At 42.1% G+C, this 17,690-nt stretch overlaps 1 protein-coding gene across 1 annotated transcript in view; it reads left to right on the top strand.

The window, feature by feature from the left end:
* rngtt (RNA guanylyltransferase and 5'-phosphatase) overlaps window positions 1–16,436 on the top strand; it is a 169,105-nt gene extending 152,669 nt beyond the window's left edge. The window contains exons 14-16 of the mRNA XM_088626745.1: window positions 3,078–3,144; window positions 13,120–13,243; window positions 15,323–16,436. Of these exons, the coding sequence (XP_088482871.1) occupies window positions 3,078–3,144; window positions 13,120–13,243; window positions 15,323–15,489 (358 nt within the window). The 3' untranslated portion in view covers window positions 15,490–16,436. The remainder of the gene's footprint in view (window positions 1–3,077; window positions 3,145–13,119; window positions 13,244–15,322) is intronic.
* The last annotated feature ends 1,254 nt before the right edge of the window (window positions 16,437–17,690 follow it).

Here is a 17,690-nt window from a genome sequence, read left to right as displayed (position 1 = left end):
CTTTCAGTAGTGTTGAGTCACTCCTGTCATAGTCCTCCTGGGAGAGCACTGTGCAGGAGTTCAGACCTCTCAGTGGAGCAGGCAGGCTTTACAGCTTGCTGGAATCCTATTAACAACTGTTAAAGGGCTGTAAATCACATTCAATCGTTGTAATACAGCCTGTAGTGGTAAAATATTTATGTATTTCATTCTCTCATGGAACCCATAGCTAATTTTCACATATTAAGATTATGTAAAAATGATTTGTACGTTTTAATGTGTGCTTATGAAGATGAAGTGCCATCTGTATTTCTTTTCTAATTGAAGTATATTTTTTAAAATCTGTGTCTTGCTAGACAGAGTGCCGAGTTCGTTGTAATCCATTTAAAAGCTGCGGCGGTATTTTTCACATGATCTTTCGGCCAGTTCAGTGGCGCCGACAGCAGTAAAGGCCTGTTCCCTTATTTTTAGACCATTGTGTTCTTCGGACCCCAGTTGTTCCTGCCCTTAAATTCCATCTTGGTCCCATGAATGCCGCTGAAATATTTGAGGATGCTGTGGCTCGAGCTGATTAATGTCTGCTCTAGGGTTTCGCTGAAGCCACCTCATTCGATTGTGTGGCCTAAGGAGGACCCGAGTTCAGGTCTGAAGTAGGAGTGGAAAGAGAATTGGTGTCCTTCACCACCCCCAGCCCTATTACTGTAACGCGTGATCGATGTTCCTGGGCCCCAGCTTGCCGTCTCCGAGTCCTCCTGACCTTTCCCTTGGCTCAGGCGCGGCGCTGGCTCAGCAGGCTGCCACACACGGGGCAGTCTGAGCGCAGACGCTGCAGGCGATGTGGGCCGGGAGCCTCACTCCCTGCCTGCCGGTGCTCATCGATCGATCCCACGCCTGCGTTGCCCTTCTCTAAATGCAGGGGTTTCAAATCGGTAAACCTTTGGAAAAAAAGGAGATCTGTATGGTGCTCTGCGATTAGCTGGAGGCCAAGGTCTCGTTCCAGAAAAGCAGAGAGTTTGCGGCGATGTGCAGTACCTGAATGAAAACAATCGAGTTACAGATTTGAGACAGAGCTCATCATTTCAAAAGCCTTCCCACACACTCTGTTCTCTTCACCTCTCAGCCTTTTCCCTAAGATAGACGTATTCTGAAGTGTTGTCATAAAATCAACATGATCAGAGCTGGAAAAAAGGCTCCTCTGATCACACACTAGTTGTCATATATGCAGGTTATGTTGGACACACAACATACATGGTATGAGAAGATAATGACCGTTCTGACACTCTCAAGTGGCTTCAATTATTAGCCAAGGATCTTGCATTTGTGGACACAACTGTGTGCCACCTAATGCCACAGCTGGAAAAAATCAATTCAGAGTATAAAAAGCTTTTGTCGTATCATGCAAGATGTATTTGTGGTAATCAGTCCGTGCCACGTGGTCTATAAATAGATGTGACCATTTATTTTAGATTTATTTTTTAAAAATAATCAGAAATGGATAATTGCATGGCTTTTTGAAATGTCCCATAGTCTTTTATGTTGGCAGACTGAGGAAAACTGAGCATGTAAAATTGTTTTGAGGTTATTTTTGTGTGTGCAAGTGAGCTGAAATCCCATTTTGCTTTCCTGTCGGACCCCATGATTATTAAGTAGGAAGTGCTACGTACTGCAGCAGTCCTATAATGACTGCTCTTCCGAGTGTTCTGGGGAGATAAAAAGGGTTGTTATATGACTAAGCATGGCATGAATGAACACTTTTCTCTTCACTGGATCCAGAACAACCCACAACTATTAAAATGTCAAGAGATGTGTGTTTGTGGACAATCCAGTCTCTCACTTGTAGTGTGGAACCATAACCCCTTATTTTCTTCAGTGTAATACACATTCAATTATAGCACCCAGAAAACGCCTTTGATTGCCTTTGAAAATTATTAACTTCAAGCAAATTAATCTATGTAAAAAAAAAGTTTCCTTAAAATAATCTTTTGCCTTTTTTAAGAAATACGGATGTTTGTTTCATTATTTGAAAGTAAAATTAGTACAGAGCCTTCATGTATACCCTAGAACAGTCATGCTGCATAGCTGCAGTGTGACAGAACTGTTAATTTATGACTCACCAATCGCTGTAATTTGGTGACATTTTAGATTCACAATATCAGATTCCCTTTATTTGCTTTTTCCTTCTGAACATCAGATGTAGTTGATGTTTTTATGAGTGTTAAAACAAAAGCACTGCATAAGTATGAAACAGTACCATCGCGTTGAAGGTTTTAAATTCGGACTGGCACCGATGTTGGCTTCTCCCCCACAAGAAATGATCTGCTCAAGTGTCCCTGTGCCGTTGCAATAGACATGAATGAGAAGGCCTGACCGGTATCGATCTGGAAATTCTAATAAGATCCTCTCTTCACCTTTGGGCTGCACGGCTCAGTGGTGCTGAGGGACTGAACCCGAGAGGATGGGGCTCACAACAGCAGGCCTGTACCTGGCCTCTCTGGGTTTCTTGCTCATTAAAAGCAGCTCCGGCACCCTAAGGGAAATCATTTCCAGCCAATGGAGTCCCAGTACAATCATGCAGCACCATGTGTATCTCCAGGCAAGACTGACAGCTTGGCAGGGCCGACACTCATTAAACCAGAGACTCGTCACACACATGCCACGATGCACAGTTCAGGCCAGATGAGGTGCTGAAGCTTTTTCCAGTCTGAAACTCGGTGAAGGTCACACCTGCTGTTATACCCACACAAATGGACTCTATTGTACAGCTGTAATCACATTAAAAATGTCATATTTGCTGTTTGTTGCTTATCGTAAAATGACTTCTGTGAAGATGAACTGTAATTTTCCACCTGTAATTCCAACTGTAATTTTTAAACTAAATAATGGTACCACAAGAGTGTTCGTACAGTAGAAACTTTTATAGTCATTAGTTTTGGCTACTACTAAGAGCAAAAAATCATCATTAGCAGGACATGTGAAGTCATATTTTAGATTTAAGAGGTTTAATAGAAAGAAGATTTCAGTTTAGATTTTGAAATGTGTTAGAATGTCCAAAGGAAGTCCAGTGACGTCAATTAAAATGTGTTTTTATTTAATAACAGGTTGCTCCCCCAGACGGTTGGACTGCTGTACGTTGGCAGCTATGACAGACCCTTTTCACAAATGAAGGTGAGACTGCGGGCGCCAGCCGAGCGCAAGTCCTCTCTTTCTTCATCTCCGAGCTCCGTGATTCAGAGGCAGTTTGACAGGGTTCAAGCAGGAGCCTCCTTGGAAACATGCAAGCTCACACCTTCAAACTGGCAGGCCGTTTTAATCGGGAAACTGCGGGTGGAATAAGAATATGCTTTTTTACAGAATATAGCATCATTTCACGTTCATCAATTCATTCTTTGAATTTCACTGACAGAATTTTGTCAGACTTTTATTGAGAATTTTTCATTTCATCCCCTTGCACTTTCCAGCTTTCAACTGATTCATATTGTTTCTTGAGGAAGCCCTACTCTGACAGTCAGAATCCTTCTCCTGCCTATATATTCCTGTTCCTTTCTCATAAACCAGCAGAATGATATGTTATCATTCAAGGTCACTGCCATAAGAATATTAATACATTTTTGTAAAATATTTCCTCGTTAGAGTTTTTGTTGTTGAAGGCTACACATTTCATTGTATTCTCTTGAAATAAAATCGAATAGCTCTTTGGGAAAATGTTTCAAGGCCTAAACCTTTTATACATTATGTGCCATTCATGTGAGTGCCCCCCTAAAAGAGAAACAAAGACATGCTGCATCCATTTAATAAGAAAGGTTACAAACGACAGGAGGCAGTTTGGCCCATCTGGTTCGTTTGGCTTTTAGTAGCTAATTGATCTGAGGATCTCATCCAGCTCTTTCAAGAAAAAAAACAATATCAGCTCCAGCAAAATAAGACCCTCGTTTGCCTTCCCAGTTAGAATGGAATCAGGTGGTTTTCATATAGACTGTCTTTACTTTTTAAATGCCTTCTGGGGGAACTGACAATGGTTTACTTTCCCTGTTATTTATGCATCCTGGCAATCAATTGCATGCAGCGAAGAAGCAGTATCTGACCTTGACGGTTCCCCTCCCTGTCTGTCTGTTGGGAATGTCACCTGTCTTTGAGTCCTCCAGTACCACTGAGGCTTTGTCAGACAATGCATTCCCATCTTCAGTGCCGCCTGCAGCAATGTCAATGTCATGCTAAAAAAGAACTTTGTAGACGTAAGCACACATTGTTAGTTAGCCAGGTCTTTCACCCATTAGTTAGAACAGAATTATTCAAGATTGCTCTTGCAGGCTGTTTTGTCAGTTAAGTTGCATATAAAGTCAACGATTTGCACTGCTCTTTATTCCACATGCATCATACTGGTAATGTCTTCAACAGGAAAACCACTGTGAGATCTTATTGTGTCTTCTTTAATACAGTATTATGCATTATGCTGACCTTCTTTTTTCCTTATTAGTAATATGTTTCACTGTTTCCGATGTATCTTACGCTGCGTATAGTAATTTAATATGGTTACTTGTACCTGCCTAATGAGGGCAGATATGGAGAGTACCTCTTCTTTGAAATTCATTAAATTATACTTAGCAGGTTTCACATTCTACAAATGGAGGTCATGTGGAGTTCTCCTTGGTTTTTCAAGAACTCTTATTAGAAAAACCCATATCGACAGCTGAGCCGTTGTAAAGGGCACGGCTTTTTCACCCAGAAAGCGTGCTTCCCTTCCTCATCGTGACTCGCAATGAACTGGAAGCCAGCGGGCGGCCGAGTTCACGCATGGATCCCGAGGCACTGGAAGTGAAATGAGCTGGGTCAAAACGCTGACTGTTTCACCCTCATCATACCCACTGGCACTTATGTGAATTACTGTTAATTTAGCAGCGATTGAGGTGCTTGCTTGGAAGGCTGAGGCAGTGTACCATGGTGTGTCTGTTTTACATATATGAGAACAGTTCATTTCATATCTATTTATGCCAGTGAGTGTCACCTGAGGAGAAGCAGAAAATGTTTAGTTTTCCAGGGGGACATAAAGTGAGTATGTTTCGCATTTTGAGCTCCTTTATTACAGCCGTTTAGTATTAAACCGTATTATCTTGTATGTTTTATATCTCAGGAGGAACACACTTGGGGCCATATTCATATTCTGAAATTATTACCATCATGCCAAATTTCTATTGTTTTTCCCCTGATTAAACAACACGCACAAAGTTTGGAAGTGCCATATAAATCTTTCAGGAGGCTAATTTTAGAAAATTGAGTAAGTGTTCCTTTTTATTACATGACACTAAGTTTATATTCCTTTTTCAGAGGCATGTGACAGAGGTGCTTTCTGAAATTAGCCCTTAATTGCGAAAATCAGACAAACATCTTTAGGGGTGAATCAAGCACATTTTCAACATGTAGAATGTTGATGGTTTTTGTTGCTCAAAAGTATCGTTTCCACTAAATATTCCTTAGTCTGTGACCACACAATAGGGACAGAGACAGGAATCTGCTGGTACCAGAGCATAACCAGATAAACCAGTCTGATGATAGGTGTGTGTCCCATGGAGTTTAACTGGGACCCCATTCATTTGTGGAGTATTCCCAGAATGACAGCAACGATGTGCAAGTAGGGAGCTGCGTCGGCATGCCTAGGCTACAAAGGAACAAGTAAAGGTTTATTCCCTGCTGAAAAGAGAAGAAAAGACACACCTGAAGAAGGCTCCACAGCCCAAAATGTTGCGTTTCTTTTCTTCTCTTTTCAGCATGGAATAAATCATTACTTCTTCCTTTGTAGCTATGTACCACTGCTTCATTTAAACTAGATTACAGAGTGATTTCTCAAGATTTCTTTTGATATAACCATATTTTTCATGACTAAGTGGTAAAAAATGTCAAGATTCTGCGTTTTGTGACGAGGGAAATGCATAAATATTGTAGTGATCATGGTTTTGAGACTTGAGATTTCTGACAGATCACCTGGCAGTCAGCTGTTTTTCAGAGCTGTATTCAGTGTCTTGGGACCTAATGTATTAGACCTCAGCTGTGTCTGTTCTTTGTATCATTCTCCCAGTGTGCTATAATTCTGCTGCTTTTGAGTGAATCTCTGAAATTCATTCTCAGAGAAAATGTAACACATTTCTGTCAGTTCTTTTTCACGTACTGTATGCATATTTTAATGGTGGGCTTTGCTACAGTGTAACAGGTTATATGTAGAGTGCTTTACAAATATGTGTAGAGTGATACCCACGTGCCCTGCCCAAGTTTTAAAAAGAAAGTAAATGATTTAAGAACCTTTTCTGTGCTACCATTTGGTGAAGTAGTGGCCTGTGTTCTTGTTGTTTTTTTAAATCATCCCAACCATTTCATCCTTGTGCTCTGAGTGCGTGAATGATTGCAAAGTAGTGTATTCGCCCTGGCAGATTAGGAGGTTCTGTCTTGTTTTTTATTTTAAAAAATACCCTGAAACTCCATAGGCGTTTAGTAAGCGCATGTTGAGTCTGATGGTCCAGATGCCTGTGTTTTGCCATTAGCCAGCTGTGATCATCTTTCCCCACAGTGGGCTCAGGCCTCTGTGAGCTGGCAGTGACATCAGCAAGCGATGTGCCACTGAGTTTGCCATGAGTCAAATGGCAAGTGGCTAAAACAGCAGGTGTTGTAGGAGTGTGCGCTCCAGTCCTCGTTCTGCCGAGAAAACGATAGTTTTCAACCGAGTGCTAACAGTTGTGAATCACAAGTTGTGAGGGGTATAAAACAGAATAAACACTGGTTCCAAATTTGAAAATGGTTAGGCTTCTATGTAACAATTGTGCCAAGACCAACAACTCAATGAACACTGTCTTGGTTGAAGTATTTCAGGTGGGTTTTTGTGCCATCTGTTTCCCAGCTTTTAATTGCTTTTCTCTATACATGTTAAATGTGTGTAAGTGTCACTCTCTCTTGGTGTTGTGTCTGTGTTATGTGCTGCAGTCATTAGTCAATCCAGTAGATCAGAAGTGTGTAAGAACTATCAGATCAGGCCATTTGCTTCTGCACTTTCCTCTCATTCAGCTTTCAAGATCAGCTTGATAGTCAAGATCACAGCAATCTAGGGACATCACACACAGCTTGACCCAACACTTATGAAGGACAGGCAGTAAAGAAATGAAGGGTGACATAGGGTAAACAAATAAACTCTACGTCATGTTGGATTTGTATCTGTGTCATAATATCTTGTTTTACCTCTGGTAGAATTGTTTTCTTTTTTGTTTCAATTTTTAGGTATTTTGAGATGCTTTGACATGAAAGGCATCCTAAAATACACTATATTGTTACAAAATACAAGTACTTCATTTAAGAGTTTGCAGTAGTAAAACAGGGTTCATAATATTTCATAATATTACTGTGTTTGGTACAGTATGTTGTAACATTTTACTCACAGGAGGATTATAGGTATTCTGTTGTTCCAGTTCAGCAGATAGTATTTTGATAAGACCATCTTCCCTGAAAAATGCCTTTGAAAAAGCAGTTGGTTTCTCAGTCTTCACTATAAACATACAACACGTCTTACATCTTTATGACAAATTTCTATAATGTGTTATATGTATAAATCTGTGATACAAATTATTTTATAAACACATTTTTAAAAAACATGTTTTTAAAAATGCATTTAATGCACAGTGATACTGAACTGAAGTTTGCTATGTGCGGGCTGGCTGTCAGATCTTGACTGCTAATTGAGCCATGTGGGCAGTCTTTTGGTTGGTTAGGTTAGGTACAGTGGTTTCTGTCTTTGCAGAACAGTAGCCTGCAGTACTGAAAGGCCTCCTTCAATTAAAAAGGGAGCTGTCTATCCTAAAACACACAAGAACTATTCTTACTTTGGTTATTGAGTTATTTGATCTCTTTCTTTCAAATCTGTACACATAAAAGATCCCTTTAATCGCAGAGGCATTAAGTTCCTTTACATCAGTCTAGAAACAAATTAGGGAATCTGTAACAATTAACTCTAATGGGATCAGATAAAAACATGCTGTTTGCCCTGCTTCATCTGAAATTGTAGCAATGTGTTTCATGAACTAAGATGGTGTAAATGCATCATCCCGTATCAAATTCCACTGTCTGACAAGAAGAGGCTTTGTTGTTAGCTTGAGAGGAAACTGTGAATGACATTGTTTGAGTGTTGCTTTTAAAGTATTTTTAGTTTCACAGTTACCCATTTACAATAGCAAAAAACACTGTTGTGATGTTATGAAGCTCATTTCAACCACAAAATACCGTTTTTGGCAAGTGAATACGTCCCACAAACATTTCTATAATGTGATATACATTAAACATATGCAGTTCACTTAATCTGCTGCAAACATACAAGGTAATGAAAGGCTTTTTTAAACCACATTGGGGTACAGTATAGTTTCTGTTTCATTAAACAGCCTGATAGAAATGTGGAGATGAAGCACTTCTGGTGTGTATTCTAGTCAGGTATACTGCTGGCAAGTTATTATATGAAGAATGCCACAGGATTTCTCCATTATGCATCTGAGAAACTTATTAAAATGCACTGAAGCGGTGGAAAACATTTCTGGACTTTGCACCGAATATTATTAAGTCAAAGATGAAATAAAAGTGACTTCACTGGCAGTAATATTTTCAGTTTTTCCACTGAAGACTGATGGAATTGAACTCAGTTATTTATTTCATTTTCTTCCTAGTGACAGCAGTTTTTTTTTTTTTTTTACTTTTTAATGTGAAAATGGTCAGGAAGTGCTCGGGGAGAACTGCTTTTGTCCACCTAAAGAAATTGTGCTGAAGAGAGTGACTTAAGTCTGGTGCTCTTATTAGTTACAAAAATCATAGAGAACTCGATCTATCCAGCTGTATAGAAACAATGAGGTGAAGTATTTCTGTATTCTGTATGTAGCATTTGTAGACTGAGGTCACCTTCAGTAACGACAACTGAATTCTAAAGTTTCAGACTCTACTGTGTTATCATAATACTAACCTATTGGACAGATTAAAACTACCCTGATTGAAATTTAAAGTCAAGTCCGGACCTTAGTAAAACCTTAAAGAGAAAAGATTAACCCGTCTGTCTTTTTTTGGCAGAGGTAACGTATGACTGCACGGTTTACATGCGCTCTTAAGGCAGGGCTGTCAAATACACCACGCATGGGCCAGGTCCAGACTGCCAGGCTCGTGCGTCTGGCCTGTGAGTTAGTCGCTTGCAGACAGAGTTCAGTTCTCACCTTGTATCCCCACACAGGAAGCAGGCCCTCTGAGTGGTGTTACTGTAGCAGCTTCGCAGAAACATGCAGTCTCTGTGGATCTCTGCCTCTGTCCAGTCACTGTGCTCCTGGATGACGATATCACAGCTCTCACAGATTGACAGGAACATCTAGTGAAGTACACGACTGCTAATTGAATTTTAAATGCGGATATCTACAGTAGTTGTAAAAAATGCAAAGCAGCACAAATGCTACGTCAATAGTTGTACCTAGTAATTTTTAATAATTTATGGTTTGAGTGGCCCACATGAAGTACACTCTGATCACATCTGCCTCGGGAATAGCTCATGAGTGTGTCACCCTGCTGTAAGCATGCAGAAGTGCCGAGTCCCTCTCACCTTGCAAGTGTACAGCGCAGGCAGCAGAGGTGAGGGCAAGGCAGAGGACTGAAGCTCGCCCTGGGTAGGGCCTTCGAGCAGTGCTGTGCAGCCTGGCAGGAGGCCTGAATTGCACAGCAAAAGCACACATTTTATAAAGGACCCATTTCCAGCTTTGAAGCCACCCAGCCCAGTGGGCCTCAGCCAGTTGTGCACGGTCTCTTGTGGTATTCCAGGCCCAATCGGGGAAGTTCAGAGTCCGAATTCAGATCCCCCAGCCATGCTACAGAGCCCAGGCCCAAAACCGTTTTCCTAACAGTTTCGTCCCATGCCAATTTCATCCTTTCAGTCAGTTAAACAAGTGTGAAACACCCCTGTGTCGACTTCAGAATTGATCACATCGAGAAAATGTATTGGGCGTCCTGCTGTCAAAATAAGACCTAGTCCACAATGTGGGAACAATTGCATATCTCCTGCTGCTTATCATTGATTATTCTTTAAAATGAGGAGTTTTAAAGCCTACTCATTGCAGCATATGCTTCAGTGAAATTTCTCCTGCGAAGACTGAGAAATTCTATATTTACTCTCTCTCTCTCAGCAGTGCAGTTTTGGCTTTTAAGGAGTGTGCATACCTCAGGCTCGTCAGCACAGATGCCTGTCTCTCCAGGAGCGGGGAGGCTTTCGGTTTGTTGCAAAGGCACAAGTGCCAAACGCAGTGCTGTCCTGGCAGCTCCGTCGCGCCACACAGGCCAGCCAAGCACGGCCTTTCTGGACTGGCCACTGCCCCTCTCCAAGCTGCCCTGCTGTGCGGTTCCTGTTTTTACTTCTAAACCATCTGCCGAGAGCGATAAAATGGGGCTTCTGTTCAGTGCGAAAATGACGCACCTGCTTACTCGATTCGTTTACATGCCTAAACTGATGCAAAAACCTGCACCGATCTCTTGATGTTTCACCAAATCAGTAGGTCTTAGCAGAGGACACCAGCATAACACAGGTATGGCCAGGGGTTCTCAGACAAAACGGCAGATAAAAACCCGTCCACCGGCTCGATATAGCTTTATCTCCCTGTACTTTTTATAACCTGCTTCTTTTACTTTTCTCTAAAATAAATCTGACATCAGACATTATTATTATTTTGTTTTAATTATTTCACAGAAAACATATGACAAGTATAACAATGTTGGTAATGCTTTGTTTTAATTAGCATTATTACCATGTTTTTCATGACATTTTGAAGTAATTTTGAGGTGTCTGACATGCTCAGGCTACAGCGTGTGTAACATCATTAACTGATGGCATTTGGGTCTGCTTTGAACAGAAAGATCTGAAGTTCCTGTAATGCGAATGCTAAAAGGAATGCAAGTACATCTATAATGAATGTGCTGGCTGTGCCAAAGTGATGAAAGTCCGGGTACTTTTGGGCAGAAGGCAGACATGTCGCCCTTTTATGATCTATTAGGTGTTATCGACATGACATCATTGTGCAGAGTGCCGTAATGCTGATTAATTGACTGAATCATTCGGCCAGTATTTCATTTATTTTCAGTGGCACACCTAGAAAATGTTATTGAGCTGAACCTCATGACGACGCTAGGGAGAATATTTCTGATAATGAATTCCTCCCGTTGCACTATGTACCGATATGAAGACGCATTAGTGTCCAGCTTGATTGCAGATTTCCTGATGTTACACAGACTTGATCGCATCCTGTAGGTCAGTGGTTCCCAGTCCTGGTTCTGGTGAGCCACACACCTGCTGGCCAAGACCAGGACTGGGACCACTGCTGTAGGGGATACCAGTTACAGGAGTGGAATAGCAGTCAGCAGCCATATCATCCTGCAACCCACAACTGTCAGCCCACTGACGCTCAGCAGTTTGAGCCTGGTCAGTACCTGGGTGGGAGACCTCCTGGGGAAAAAACTAAGGTTGCTGCTGGAAGAGGTGTTAGTGGGGCCAGCAGGGGGCGCTCACCCTGCAGTCTGTGTGGGTCTTCATACCCCAGTATAGTGACGGGGACGCGGTACTGTAAACAGGCGCCGTCCTTCGGATAAGACGTAAAACCGAGGTCCTGACCCGCTGTGGTCATTAAAAATCCCAGGGCGTTTCTTGAAAACAGTAGGGGTGTTACCCCGGCATTCTGGCCAAATTTGCCCCTGGCCTTTACCAGTCGTGGTCTCCTAATAATCCCCATCTCTGAACTGGCTTCATCACTCTGTTCTCCTTCCGACGGAGAGCTGGTGTGTGGGGAGAGGACTGCCATTACATCATCCAGGTGGGGCTGCACACTGGTGGTGGTGGAGGAGAGTCCCCAAAACTGAAAAAAGTTGATTGCATAAGTATTCACACCCATGAAGTCAATATTTGGTGGAGGCATCTTTGGCAGCCATTATTTCTGCAAGTATTTTTGGATAGGCCTCTGCCAACTCTGCATGCTGATTTGGTATAATTTTTGCTTATTCTTCTCATGATCAAGCCCTCTGAAGTCTTTGCATAAATTCTCAATGGGATTCACTGGGACCCTCAAGAGCATTTATTTTCTCATTCTTAAGCCTCTCCATTGTAGCTTGGGCCTTATGCATTGAATAAGTTTACTTTCTGATTCCCCCATTAGCAGACTGGAACAGGTTTTCCTGTAGTATTTCCCTGTGCTTTGCTCCTGTTTGCTCCCGTTTCTCTGGAGCTCTTACTGAGTGGCTGTGTGGTCTCGCAGTGCCCCCCCCCTCACCAGTTTCCTCCTTGCCTGGCTGTTTGTTTGGACGGGACGGCCTGATCTTGGCAGTGTCTGGGTGGTGTAATGCATCTTCCATTTCTAGAGGATTGAGTAGACTGTGCCAACAGGAATCTTTGATATTTCTTTTGCTTTTTTCTTCAGATCTGTGCTTTTCAATGACTTTATCCCTGACTTGGTTTAAAAGCTCCTTGATCTTCATGGTTGATTCTTTGCTCGAAATTCGCCACTTGACGAAGGAAACACACAGAGATAGTTGTTATTATTCTGGAATGATGGAAACCACTATTACTGGAAACAGACAGGGGGCCTCTCAACTAATTGTTCTCTCATTAAGGTAGTTTTGTGCCCCCAATGACTGCAAGCTTTAAATAGGAAAAATGTGAAAACTATGCAAGGGTCTGAAAACGTTTGCAAGACTGTATGCCATTTTAGCACATGAGAGATGTGGGCAGTTACGGCCTTCGGAAACGTCCCTCCAGGTGTCTATTCTTGTACACAACATTTTTCTTTAGTTTGTTCTCCAGCTGGGGAGGCTTGGGCAGTGTTGTCATCCTTTCGAATTTCCACCGCCTCAAGCTCCTCTGTGTCTCATTTCATCTCTCTCATCTGTAGTGTGCAAATCAAGGGTGCAGAGTTGTGAAGGCTGTTTCAGTAATACCCTTCTTCTTCCTCAGATCTCCTGTTTGGATCATGGTTTTTGTGAGCAATATGGCAGCTGTGTGTACTTACAGTGTGACAGTCTCTGCAGTGCTTTTTTAGAGAAAAGTAGAGACTATGAGGTGCTCAAATGGCAAGTGCTGTGTATTAATCAATTTACATATTTCCTGAACAGGTGACAAAAGATCTGAAGCAGTACGACAACAAAATCATCGAATGCAACTTTGTGAACAACACTTGGGTCTTCATGCGGCAGAGAACAGATAAGAGCTTCCCGAATTCCTACGACACAGCAATGGGTAAGAGATCGCAGACTTGGAAACAGGTGTCCTTGTTTGATGGCACACACACTGACGCTGAATCTTCAGCTTCGTATATCTGCAGAAGGAATCGACATTTGGATCTCAGGCAACAATGACCACGGGCATAACAACAAATGGGCAGCACAGCAGTGAACACACTACATGAAAATGTTAAGATAGCACTGAGAAGTCAGTCAGTGAGAAATAAAAGGTTTCTTATCTGTGAAGTACACAGCTCCAGTATCACTTTACACCTGTTTCTCCTGCAGACTAACTCCACACCTATTTATTTCTGCTTAGCGGGCATCCTTGGCCTTCTTACAAATGCATTGAGTCAATGAACAAGTACAGAAATGTACAGCAAACAGAACACCCAGTAGGATGGGTATCTTGTGGAGAGGTAATTCAAAGAGCCAAGCAGCTAAGATCATCAGCAGGGTAGATCATGTGCAGTGAAGTGCAGTACAATCGCCACGTCGAATAATGGATGCTACATGCAGCAGGAGCTGGAAACGAGGAGTGGCCGCGGAGGGTTGAGGAACCAGGTTAAGCGCAGCTAAGAGAGGACGTGATCCCAGACGAGCTGTTCTGAGGCCACGCCCCAGAAGGTGGCGACTCACCGTGTGTCTCAGCTCTGCAGGACAGGAGGAGAGACGGAAGGGGTTTTAAGAGTCACAAGACCATTAGTGGATATGGCCAGTTGTAGCTTGTTATTTTATTTTATTTTAAATTGTGCTTTTTACACTACCGTCTCCTTTTAAGCACTTTTCTGGGTTGAAGTAAATTTCCCTTTCCAGAAATGCCATTTTGTACTAAAGAAAAGCTAAGTGACCTCGAAGTGTGAGTCCAGTACACAACCTCACTTCACAAAATGATTTGTCATTAGGTTTATGTTCAAGTGCAAACACTATCAAGTGCTTTCCAGACCTGACTTGTCATTTTTCCTATGCTGTTTGACTTTGAACAAAGGATGAGAAAGGTCTGGAAAGTATTACATTTGTACACAAGTCGGAAGGAGGTCTGTGAGTCTTACATTTAAGTGATTGTAAGTTTTAATAACGCAGAGATTGTAACTGTTCTTTTTTCTTCATCTGAAATTGGGATTGGCGAATAAAAGCAGGAGGGGCAGTATGGTGAGGACAGTTCCTGCAGTGCTGCCTGTGTGGAGTGTGTCCTCCCTGTGTTCCTGCGATTTTCCTGCGGGTGCTCTGGTTTCCTCCCAGAGCCCGGTGATGAATTGGCAATCCTGTCCAGGCTGTCCCTGCCTGGTGCCAGTTGCTTGCTGGGATCAACTTATCCTGTACTGGATAAAGCAGCCAGAAAAGGATGGATAGTGGATTGGTGGTTTCTAGAGTTCATGTTCTGAATTTTGCTTGACCAGGATAGATACAGAGGAACAAGTAACAGGTTTATTCCCTGCTGGAAAGAGAAGAAAAGGAAACACAACGTTTCGGCCGTGGAGCCTTCTTCGGGTATGACACGCCCACAGACGAAGAAGGCTCCACAGCCAAAACTTTGTTTCCCCTTTCTTCTCTTTTCATCTGGAATAAACCTTTACTTGTTCCTTTGCAGCCTACGCATGCTGACGCAGCTGCCTGCTTGAACTGCTTCAAGATAGATACAGTTTTGTTGTTAGGACTTTCAGTGGTGATGAATGCTGGTTAGGACTGCTGCCATGCAGATCTTTGTCTCCAGGTTAGAGTACAGCCAAAAGATTGTTCCGTGTGGAGCCTGCATGTTCTCTCTAGTTATGGAGCTCCAGTTTACTCCTGTTTACTCCCACCTGCCAAACAAAGACCCGCGGGTCTTTTCTCAAGGAAGGGTGAGAAATAACCCCTTTGTACCATGATTTAAACCTTCATTACTAGATACTGTACCTCTTTGATGTATTCTGCTGCATAATATGTAATGATGGATTAATTACTCTGGTTTTTAAACTGGTGTGGCACCCTGCTTTAACTACCAAAGAATTAGGGAAAAATAACCGTTCATTTAAGACTTTGATGAAATTGTTCTTGCTAGGGACTTTAAATAGAAGCTAATCATATCTGTTGTATTTTGTTTTATATCTTCCAGCTGTTTGCCAAAGTATTCAGAATCCAGTCACCAAGGAAATCCTGCTGGAATTCATTGACAGGTGTGCTCTGGGAGCCCAAGGACAGACCCGCAAGCACCCCCCTGACCCGGACTCCGAGCTCATGCCCCCTCCTCCTCCAAAGAGGCCCCACCGGGCGATACCGTAGCTCACAGCCCAGCGGCTGCAGGGCTTCTGATGGACAGTGCTGCAGTAAGGGCCAGTTCACTTGCACTGAGCACCCCAGTAGTGTTTCAGCCCATCGTACACCCCACCCCTGGAAGAACTGACCTCATGCCATTCAGCTGGTCCAATTGGCTTTTAGGGCTGTAAAACTAATAACATAATTCCACTAAATATACGAAAGCAATTCATTTTCATTTCATCTGTGTGTTTCTGTCCTAATGATAAAAAACACTATGGCAAGCCTTATCTTGTTGTGTTTTAGCTTCCCCAGTTCCACGTCTTTGTTGTGTTTTTTTCTCCATGCGAGAGTGGTCACAGCTGAGTAATCAGTATATGCAGGCATACTTTCCAAACTTTTGTAAAAAAAAAAAAGTCCACTGTAATATTTTTATATTATTTTCTTCCAGTTTCCATAGTTGCTTATTGAAAAGGGAATTGGTTCTGTTCGCAAATTGAAAGAGGAACTGGAGATTTTTGAAAATACAGCTAAAATGAAACTTGAAAGAGTAACTTTCCTGAAGCAATTAGCCTTTTTCATGACACGACTTTCTTAAAAAAAAAACTGCAGGCAGATGGAATTGTGCACAGTAATGTTTGGGGGTTATTAAATGTTTTTGTGTCTTTCCCATTGTGAGTGCTTATGAGAGAGATATTGCGGTCTTTGCAGTGGACCCCTCTAGCCAGCAGCCCTTGAATTTTAAAGTAGCATGCTGAGTAGGAACAAAGAAATCCATATCTTTGTTCCATTGTTTCACCTTTCCATTTATTTTTTCCAGTTTTGTTTCAGTAACTTGTAAGAAACAACCATATGCAATCTCAATTCGTATTCGTGTAAGCAGGTGGCCTGGTTTAGGTTCCACTTATTTTAAAAGGTGTTTTACTGCTTTATTTGTTTGATGTGAAACATTAAAGTAAAGTGTCTCAAGCTGATTTCTATGTTAATGTCTTTAGCCTGCATCCAGACTAAACCTTTCTACAAGAAATTTGCAGCAGCAGCACATACTGTAGCTGGGTTCTAGATTTTAATATCAGAGCCTGAGTAAAACTGTATTGGACTCGTGACCACTTCAGATTAATTCCTTACATTCACATATCACTTTTCTGGACACTCCACTCAAAGCGCTTTACAGGTAATGGGGACTCCCCTCCACCACCACCAATGTGCAGCCCCACCTGGATGACGGCAGCCATAGTGTTTCAGTACTCTCACCACACACCAGCTCTCAGTGAGGAGGAGAACAGAGTGATGAAGATGGGGATTATTAGGAGGCCATGATGGGTAAACCCCTACTCTTTTCAAGAAACGCCCTGGGATTTTTAATGACCACAGAGAGTCTGGACCTCAGTTTTACGTCTCATCTGAACGACTTTAAATGGTATAGTGTCCCCATCATTATACTGGGGCATTAGGACCCACACAGACCACAGGGTGAGCGCCCCCTGCTGGCCCCAGTTTTCCCCAGGAGGTCTCCCATCCAGGTACTGACCAGGCTCACACCTGCTGAGCTTCAGTGGGCTGGCAGGGTGAGATGCAGGGTGACATGGCTGCTGGTCACTAGTTGGCTGATCTGCCAGATACATGAATCAACTGACACTAGAAAAAATAATTTAATAGTGTACATATATTTCAGGCATGTAGAGTGTGTTTTAAAATAAGCAGTGCTGGAATAACCTGCTAAAGTATTTTATCTGATATAAACAAGTTTGTTTCTTCATAACATTACTGAGAGAGAAATTGCTAACTTAATTCACTTTACTTGTAGAGTAAACACATAGGTTGATTTTCCTTTACAAATTATTCTTCAGCTGCAAATAAACATTCTCCTCTTTTTTTCTTTTGCTGAGTAACTCTTTTTTACATTAAAGTGACTCTACTCCAGACAGACACAATAAGCAGGTAGACCGTTTGAATTCAAAGGCATTGGGTTGTTGTGCAATCATTACCACTTCATTCTTTTCAACAGATAAATACAATTCATTTGTTGCAGGACAAGAAGGAGGCAGAGTACAAAGCTTGTCACACTATTGTTATTCGACGTGACTTCAGCGATTTTACAAGCAGGTGCTGTAGATGTCTCAGTGCAGTGACAGTACAGTCCTAGCATAAACCACACTTAAAGGACAAACACCGTAAAGTAATAGACTGTAGAGCTATATTCTGTAGAAGTCAGTATTCTGCTGCTG

The sequence above is a fragment of the Lepisosteus platostomus genome, chromosome 3 (assembly GCF_059453375.1).
Source record: "Lepisosteus platostomus isolate fLepPlt1 chromosome 3, fLepPlt1.hap1, whole genome shotgun sequence".
NCBI classification, from domain to species: Eukaryota; Metazoa; Chordata; class Actinopteri; order Semionotiformes; family Lepisosteidae; genus Lepisosteus; species Lepisosteus platostomus.
Note: the sequence above shows the minus strand (reverse complement) of the source record. Positions and strands in the feature narration are given on the sequence as shown.